The sequence below is a fragment of the Anneissia japonica genome, unplaced genomic scaffold (assembly GCF_011630105.1).
Source record: "Anneissia japonica isolate Jap-2015-1 unplaced genomic scaffold, ASM1163010v1 scaffold3019_len273136_cov204, whole genome shotgun sequence".
Classification (NCBI taxonomy): Eukaryota; Metazoa; Echinodermata; class Crinoidea; order Comatulida; family Comatulidae; genus Anneissia; species Anneissia japonica.
In genome coordinates this window covers 31,049-40,803 of record NW_022756235.1, presented here as the reverse complement: position 1 = coordinate 40,803, position 9,755 = coordinate 31,049, and the positions used below count along the sequence as shown (strand labels likewise).

General features: G+C 34.8%; 2 protein-coding genes across 7 annotated transcripts in view; one reads left to right on the top strand and one right to left on the bottom strand.

Annotated features, from left to right (window-relative positions):
- Positions 1-6,488, top strand: part of LOC117124135 (lysine-specific demethylase 7B-like) — a 21,116-nt gene extending 14,628 nt beyond the window's left edge. For all 3 annotated transcript variants that reach the window (XM_033270275.1, XM_033270274.1, XM_033270276.1), the window contains one exon: positions 2,465-6,488. In XM_033270275.1, the coding sequence (XP_033126166.1) occupies positions 2,465-2,553 (89 nt within the window). In that variant the 3' untranslated portion in view covers positions 2,554-6,488. The remainder of the gene's footprint in view (positions 1-2,464) is intronic.
- Positions 6,489-6,807: 319 nt separating this feature from the next.
- Positions 6,808-9,755, bottom strand: part of LOC117124136 (solute carrier family 26 member 6-like) — a 14,243-nt gene continuing 11,295 nt past the window's right edge. For all 4 annotated transcript variants that reach the window (XM_033270277.1, XM_033270280.1, XM_033270278.1 and 1 more), the window contains one exon: positions 6,808-7,575. In XM_033270277.1, the coding sequence (XP_033126168.1) occupies positions 7,480-7,575 (96 nt within the window). In that variant the 3' untranslated portion in view covers positions 6,808-7,479. The remainder of the gene's footprint in view (positions 7,576-9,755) is intronic.

Below are 9,755 nucleotides of genomic sequence, written 5' to 3'. Positions count from 1 at the left end.
TTTATCCTTTTAAGTTATTTAAACACATAATAGTCCCAAACTCAAGAAAGACAAAGTTAAGATAGATCGTTTTAACTTAAAAGAAGGGCCTCAATGTGTATTGATGGTGAAAGAATATGTTTGTAATAAATAAAACAATGATGAAAATGCTTATATTTAGTTTCAAACACATGTGTGTGGCCTATTATAAATAAGATAAGCCCTATGTCGTATTGTTTTCTATATATTGGGGTGGGGTGGGTATGGTAAATTACTAACCGGAAAAATAAATACCCACTCTGACCCAAGACCCCTGTTACGCGCCTGGTGTTAGCACCAATGGGTGCCCTTGTGCGGACAGGGGATGTGCCCCCCTCTGAAGCTGGAAACCTTGTTTTTGCAAAATAAATTGATGCAATTTGCTATTATAGGCCTAATCAATAAATTCCTCATCAACCAATATAACCTTAAACATTCTTGGAATTGACATAACGTTACTGTCGTAGTACACACCCTTCAGTGTGAAATGTGGCTCTCTTTGCAAGCACATCTAACATCTAAGGAAAGAAGAGTTTAGATTGGTACCAGATAAAATAATTTTGTGATCAACATTAATACATTAGTCTCTTATACACATCTAGATGTGTATAAGAGACAGTACTAAAAGCATAAGACTGTGCAAATTATTTCTGTGACAGTCTTTTGAAGTGTGTAAAGCTCCATTTTACCCCATACATAGTCAAAATATTTGGGGGGATGATACAATGGACCCCCCCCCCCCCCCTTGTCAAATATGGGGGGATATTCCCCCCATCCCCCGGGATCTACGCCTATGGTGTTTAGTACAGTCACCTAGTGGGTGTTGCTAATTATCCCAGTTATATTATTAGAGATAACATTACATAGTAGCATTAAAATGTTAAGCATTGCTTTTTAATTAAAAAAAGTTTGTTTCACAATAAACATTTACGTTCTAAATCCTGTATTGGAAAAAGTAGTCTTCTTATCTTATTTTTAAAATTGTGTAAGAAGTATTTAAATATACATGAACATGCATTTAAATGACATGTACATGCTTTTAAAATCGTATAAATGCTCTGGCTTTGGGGGGCTTTTCCCCTTGACCCCACCGGGCCCTTTGGCGGGCCCCTAGACCCCGCGCCCAGAACCCCCACTTCAAGCATGCTGGCTACGGGCCTGTGATGGGATGAGTCATAAACTAAAGATAAAATGAACAGTCTTCCAACAGAAGCCTATGAAAAATATGATCCCATGCCTAGATAAGACCTGTCCCAGACATAAATAAAAATTACTTGTACAGTTATTCAAGTGAATTGCCAACACAGAAAGCACGGCTGTCCCGAGGCAAAACAACGTAACTGACATTTTTTTCGATTTTTAGATAATATAATTCTGGATTATATTAACACTTCTGAATTACCTGTGAAATTTCAGGTCTCAATAATGAGTCGTTTCGGAGATAGCACCACCTATCTTTAAGCACAAAACTTAAAATCTAGTGATTAGCAGCTTAGATCAGTCGGCTAATCCGGTGGTAGCCATGTGTGTGCGCTAAACCGTGGAGATCTCTAGGTCCCCGGTTTATTTCTCATCGCTGCCTCTCCTTGTGTTTTAGCTGGAGGGCTGAAATACAAGTTACAATAGTGCACAGTCTTTTGGATGAGACATTTAAGCCGTTGGTCGTGTGTGCAATAATGGCCCATGTTAAAGAATGCAGTACACTCTTCGGAAAAGAGCAGGCTATTGTCTCCCGGTGCCCAGTCACCACCAGAAGGACCCCACTGGAAATGTTCTTTCTAGACTTTCGTGGGCTATCCTTGGTGTTTGCACCGAATAAATCCAAAACAACGCAACTGCAATGTTACGGGGTAAAACAATGTATCTACGATGTAGATACGCTGTTTTGCCTTGGAATGGTATTCAAATATTGTTTTGATCTGATGGAGTTATGGCAAGGCAAAAGCATCTGGTTAATGGCATTTTCATATAAATATTCTTAACAGCGACATGAACAAGCTAGATAATGCATGTGATTGCCCCAAAACAATACCGAGTCTGACATGTTTCCGAGACAAAACAACATCTGTAAATATCGCTAATAACTTTGCAATAAACAAACGTTTGTAATTAAAATTTTAAATATAATCACAATGTCTATAGATATACAATCCTACAAAATTTCAAAAGGGTACAATCTTTTATTGCCAAGTTGCAAACATAAAAACTTTAACTCTGTTTTTTTTCCAAAAGTGAAAATTTCAAGTTACGTTTGTTTTGCCACAGAATGGCTGAGCGCGGATGGATTATGAGTTAAAAGTAGCCACAAAAACCCTATATTTCAAGCTGCGGACATGCTCCCTATTTTCTCATTATGACACCTTTATATTGTATTTTGTAAATAAATAAATAAACCAACCAATTGCATTTAAAATGTGAAAATAATGTTTTTATTTTCTTTTTGTAGCAAAGAAACCAAAGAAAGGTATGGCAACAGCCAAACAAAGGTTGAGCAAGATCTTAAAATTGAAGAAAGGAGGTCGTCTGATGGTATGAGCTTCTGTATTGTGATAAATGTACTGGCTTATTTTTTTTGTAAAATAAAACAAGAATGGAGCAGTGTTTGGTATGCCGGAGGTTCTGGATAACGTTGATTGCATTTCTTATGTTCTTTGTTTTTATTTAATTTGAAGTGTGTAAAGAAATCAGGGAGTGGTATCTGTGTTAAGTACACAAATATTTGTAAATAAACACATAACATTCATGTGTTGAGAAATCATGTATTGGTGAAATTGCAAGTATGTAACTTGTTTCTACAATAGGAATTATGATGTTACTTTGAAGGGTCCCTTCATGACCTTTGGCCATGGATATGTATGCACTACATATCCATGTTTACCATAAAAAAGCTCTTGCCTTCGGTATGCATACACAACATTCTACATATCAGCGAACATGTCTCGTGTTTTATTTACGTGCAAGTCAAAAATAGGTCAAAACAGTGTCGCATTAAAGCCTGCTGTACGTGGATTCAAGCTAACTGAATCCTAACACCTCAGGCCACGGAATTCTAAGCTTTGTGATTGGCTTGGACATTGAGGAAGTACTCATTATGAATTAAGTGTGTGATTTTTTTTTCTATAATTGTATTCCGCAAAAACAAACTAAAAATGTTAGAATTGGTTTCTTGTGTACAGTTTGTGTATATATTGGGTTTTATCATGGAAAATACAGAATGTGCTGAAATTTGATTTTCTGAATTTGATTCATAAGAGCGATATCAGATATTGTATTATTATTTTAATATTTGGTTTTGGTTAAATAAATTTGTGTTTCTATTCCACAATAGTTTGTAATAAAAGTAATGATGGTAATATTACCATATATTACCATATCAGTAATCTAATTTTTGAAAAAGACAATTAAGAGAGTGGCCAACATAGAAGAAATGCTAAAGGGGAGGAAAAACAGCAATAGGCTAATTCGTATTTTGAACTGCGCATGCCCGTGTCAAAGTCAATCGACGTATACAAACATGTTTATATCAGTTGACCTTGGATACGGGCATGTGCAGTTCAAACTAGTGATGATTTATTTGTATGATGATGTATATTATTTATTAAAGAGGGCCCCTTTACATCAGCCTCCCTTCGGGGAAATTGAAAGGGTTACCCTCTTTAAATATTGTTGAAGAAACAAACGAACAACTTGGCTTATACAGTTAAGTCATTGTAGAGTAAATGCCATAGGCAGAACGTAAAATTGGTTGGAGACGAGAAAGAGAGAAGCCAATTGAGGAAAGAGCATTTACCAAGGACAACCGAATGGAAGAAAAATTTATCAGAATCAGTACAGTATTAGTATCCTAGTTTAATGTTCATAGATTCCCAAGTAGCTGTATATTTGTTGATTGGAATTGTATATAGAAAATTATAATTCATATTTCCTTTTGTGTTATATTATTTAAGTAACTTTTCTTTACTTTGTAATGTTAATATTATTACTGATTTATTTAATTAAGCAGTTTAGAATAAGTAAAACAGAAAATGCTAGTACTAGTTTGATACAAGGCTAGTTTTTGAGTGTACAGTTGTTAATTGATTGTTTGAAATAATTTTCTGAGATCCCCTGAATTGATTAATGAAATTAGTAATTATTGACTTAATCAACATCAATTGCAATAATATTAATTAAGATCATGAATGGTACATAATTTTATAATTATTATAAAACGTAAATCTTGACGTCATCAAATTTAAGTATAACATAATTTCCATATTTGAAATCTTTAGTAATTGTTGTTATTGAAAGGCTTGCTTTGCGTATCAAAATGATCTAGCGAATATCTTCTACTCTACGTAGCCTGTGTAGTGAACTACTGTAGCAACAAACAACCTAGCGCCACCTACATTTAATGCGATGACCTTCATATCCACATGAGCAAGAAACAAATTTGAACAAACTCAAAAAATTTGCTTTCCAAAGAGATGACGTTAAGGAATTCATATATTTTATTGAAAAAGGGACGAAAACCTGTATTTGTTACAGATTGTTTTCTGCTATTCATCTTATTGTTGTGTAACTACTATTGGTTAGACTATTACCTATTTATTACATTTTATTTTAGATAAACAATATATCTTCATATAGATTTTAGTTAGTGTTGTATTTTTAAATACATTGTAATTCAATTAATTTTGATTTTAATAACATTTTCTCCAAGTAATTTATATTTTTATCCATCAATTACAACTGTCAGCTGCATTCCATATCATTTGTCAACATAAAATAGTACATTGCAGATAATTAATTTAAATTATTATAATAATTAATGTTGTGTAGTATTAATGAAAATTGATTTATGTCTGCTGTATCCAATTATACTGTTTTCAGGATCTTTACACAACAGTGGAAATTTCTGCTAAGCTCTGTCTTTTGAAAATTGTTGCCGAGTTCCCACAAAACGAGGTTTACGTAAAACATGTATTTGTGGGATATGTGTGTATTCCAGTTATTAAGTTTGACAATGTGTCTGGGGTAGTGGAGCAAAGAGCAAATTGGGAACCCATGATCCAGGGAGGCTAGGTTTGAGAGAAGAGTTTCTTCTCCAGTTGGTATCCAGGGCTAACACCTTTGAAGCTTCAAGTTTTGCCATTTTAATCTCAAATCTAAATGATTTCACACTAGGTTAGAACTTGTTTTTCTGTTTGGGGATGGGGGTGTGGTATAATAATTACCTTTTGCCATTCCCAGGATCTTCCAATATGTAAAGCATTTTGTTTGTTTGTGCCAGTAACAACCAGAACAATATAAAAAATATTAAGATATAAAATTCATATAAAATAAAGATAAATTGTGAATGCAGTAATCTTAAAACCGAAAAAAACCCCGAATATTATAGCATCAATCGTTGCTTGCACTGAGAAAGGTCTCAGTGTTTTTTACACCTATAAGAGATATTGAATACAACCTCTTGTAGTGGTTGTGTGAACAACAGTGGCGTATCTAGGGGTCTGCAAATGGGGTGGGGGCCTATAATTTGAAGTTGTGCTGGGTGATTAAGTTAGGAGGCACTAGCTCACAATGAGGTGATTTGTGTCTACTTGAGTGTGATTTTGTTTTGATTCAAACAATTTAAATGGATGTGACTGGGGTATGTGCGCTACCCGTGCCCTCCCCTAGATAAGCCACTGGGGATAGTTTCTAAAGCTGTCTCCAGTATCAATTTTCTTGTCGCAAATATCTGTGGTTTTCTGATATATGGGTTTGATATGACATAACCATGCCCATATATGGATATGATCATGCCCATATATGGATATGATCATGCCTATATATGGGCAAATTACAGATATTTATTACATGAAACTTATATACAGGTCCTGAAACATATCAAAGCATGTCAAATAGTGTTTAGATGACAGACAAAAGTTCTGCCTTGGATTATCCTGAACTGCCATATTGTCACTTGAACTGCCCCATTGTCATTTGAACTGCCTTTTATTCATAACTTTACCACATACACATTCGTTTTTTGTCACAGTTCTTGTGTTGTACGATAGTTAAAAATAATATCATCATGATAATAATAGTGATTTATGCAGTACCTCATCATGTAAAGGCATGTTGCACTATATACAGTAATTACATTATTTAAAGTTGTTATAATTAATATAGTTAATAGCATTTATAATATTATAACATACTATTAATCTATTTGTTACTATTGGAAAATGTCTAATACACACCATCTAGAGTTGCCTATTAAGCTTTTTTGATTGATTTTAATCACGTTTTTAGTCCTTGCAGACATCATTGTGGTAGTGTACTTTGATTGGGCTTGGTTATTATCTTGGTTATCTTTGTAAATAACTGTACAAACAAAATTCAGGAATCATGGGTATGTAGATGTATACTTGTGTATATTAAATCTCTTTTCTAATTTTGTATTTATAAGAGTAGAAAACATTAAAAATTGATGTGTCTATTTAGGCTGTTGTCCAGTTTTGTGCATTTCGTACATCAGTGGGAAATGGTAGCAGAACAGTGGTGGCTCCAGAAATTTGCAGATAGGGGCCGAACCAAGGGCCGACTAGAACCTCGGTCAGGGTCCCGGAATAAAAATCCCTGGTACCTTGAATATTATGGATTGGCAATTAAAATAATGTTACAGAATGTGGATAGGAGGCAAATGATTATGTTCCGGGCCTGCTGTCCAACAGCTGACGGGGGATCCTGACCCATCTCCAAATCACATGTTGATAAGATAATGCATGGAATATTGTATAAGATAAAACAAAAACAAATAACTAAAATTCACACAGATTATGTGTTATTGACAAACTTGAGCCTTAAAGAGATAACATTGTGAATTAGGTTGCACAGTAGGTATATTTACATACACTGCATTACTGTAATACAGGCCTCCCTCCAATTAAAGACCATTGTAGGGACCAAGGCTTATATAGTTAAGTTTAATTACAAAATCGGGCATTACAGATTGGTGTTCATCCCGCTGCTCAGAGAAAAGGTCTTTAATTTGACGGGTTATGATTTGAGAGAAGACGACTTTAATTTATTAAATTTTTTCCAACAGTGAATATGGTAGTAGTGTTGGTGACAAATTATGAATTAAAACCCAACACTCTTTTCATAATATAACTTGCCGAGATTCCGTTTTGCACAATCTAGTTTTCCCAGACTCGGCTGACTGATTCAGCTTGCCTGGATTAAGCTTGCCCAGAAGATTCAGTTGTCGCAGATTTAGCTTGCTCGGATTCAGCGTGCCCAGATTATTTTACCGGATTCAGCTAGCCCAGGTCGCGTTTACTCAGATTTAGCTTGCCCGGATATGGCTTGCCTAGATTACATGCCCAGATTAAGCAAGCCCAAGTTGAGTTTACTCGAAATTTAGCTTGCCCAGATTCAGTTTGTCCAGAATCCTTGCCCAGATTCAACTTTCTCTCATTAGCTTACTCAGATTCAGTTTGCAGTAGCTTCTATACATGCCTCTTCAGCTTGTACTTCACTTTCAAATATATTTGAATACTTGTCCAATATATCTTTTTCATGTTGCTTCTGAATATAAGTAATAAGACAATGGTTATGAGATAACTGAGGGTTCTGATGGGTTAAAATAAAGCTAAAATGTGAGTATACATGTCATTTATTGATAATTATGCTGTCTTCGAGGAGCTCAAAATGAAAAATACCATTCAATTGCAAAAATTATTTTGAAACTGTATTAAGAATAAAATGGAATCCTGGCAAGCAAGTAGACCTATAATGCTGTTATTGTCTTTGTTATAATTGTAGGTCAAAAAGTGAAATGATGATAGTCCAAGACAACTGCCTCAGTACAGGTTTACCTAGATAGGTGGTGCATTATAAATGCATTATTATTACTAACCTTTATTGTCAAATAACCCACTGTAACTTTGCTTTCTGTTTGAGCTCTTAAGTGGGCTAAACTGCTGGTAGCTATGACATATGCACTCAGACCCGTAATTCACCCCCCCCCCCCCACAGAATAGCGAGTTCCGCTCTACTAGACCAATAAAAAACAATTTATAGCCAACATTAGTTTAATGAGTATGTGTGCCTTGGCCTATGACATACTGGTAATATGTAGGCTAATGGTGTAGGCCTGTATATTTACAATTACTAGGCCTAAAGGCGAGCCGGAGGCGATGATAAATCAACCTTAATTGTTTTTCCAAATGTTTTGCCCACAACCTAGCGTCAAATTCAATAGGTTTAACCCATCCAGGCCCACCATTTTTTTTTTTAAATTTTTTTAGTGACAAAAATAATTAAATATAATTTTTTCTGTTAGAGTAATACAAATTCCTTTGATAAGAATTGAAAGATAATAAAATGTTTTTCCTAAATAAGTGGTTATATAGTGTTGTGAAATTTTTAAAATAGAAAAAAAAAGTTCAAGGGTATCATATTACAAAAATAACGATCATATTTTTAATTACTCTAATCATTCAAGTTAATTAAAAAAGCACCAAGAAACATTTTTTTATAAAAATTTTTGATATTTTCTCGAATATTTAATGAAAATACATGCACACATTACTGCACATACGTTTTTTTTTAAATTATTGTTAATTAATTGATTAATTACTGACGATAATTAGAGAGCGCTTAAAGCGCTTATGGGACTGAATGGGTTTTAACGGCCCAGGCGTGGTTGCAGCTCTCCTTCGCCTCCTCACAAATGCACGACGAAGTCTAAATTTAGTAGCATATAGCTAAGCTACGCGTTTGATTTGTAGATTTACCATTATTCGGAGAAATAATAAACTAGCCTACGTACAGATTTTAAAGCAGCCATTATAAATTATTGAGCTACATTATCGTTCCACCGTGCCGCGCTGTGTGTACGTGGGCCGGTTATAGCAGCAGTAGCAAGTAAACAAAGAATGGGTTGTTGACCATGGGTTAAGTTGAAATTTTCTTCCGGAGTAGTTTTGTTACACGTATTTACCGTGAGCTAAAACTTGCTCGAACGGTCGACCACCCGCTGAGTGCTCAGCGCGATTACCCGGTTAAATAAACGGAATATGGTTGGCGTTTTTTGCTCGAACGGGCCCATAGAATTGATTCAATAAACAGTGATCAACACGATGGCGTGTATTTCAATACTTGGAGTATGTATTATACTTTCTTATCTGAGATTAATCAGTGGACCTTTCGGTGATCAAGGTCGTTTTAATCATTATTTTTACAATTCAAAAGTACGGAAGCTTAAAGTGACCTTCCGCGTTTCCGAGTTTCAAAGATAATTATCATGGAAACATGGAATAAATACTTAGTAAGACGTCTTTCCGAGATAATTTATTTCGGAAAGACGGATTTCCGAGATAATTTATCTTGGAAAGAGTGAATTCCAAGATAATTTATCTTGGAAAGACGGAATTCCAAGATAATGTATCTTGGAAAGACGTCTTTCCAAGATAATTTATCTTGGAATTCCGTCTTTCCAGTATAATTTATCTTGGAAAGACGGAATTCCAAGATAACGTATCTTGGAAAGACGTCTTTCCAAAATATGTTATCTTGGAAATACGGAATTCCAAGATAACATCGAGGAGACGAAATTCAAAATTCAAAGATAGCCTGAAAGCTGTAGTAATTATAAGAAAAGTTGAGCTACCTGTAACTTACCAATGGATAGGCCTATATTCAATTTGTTCAAGTTCAAAGTTGTGAGTGAATATTGTTGTATTTCATTGTGTGTTGTTCTGTAT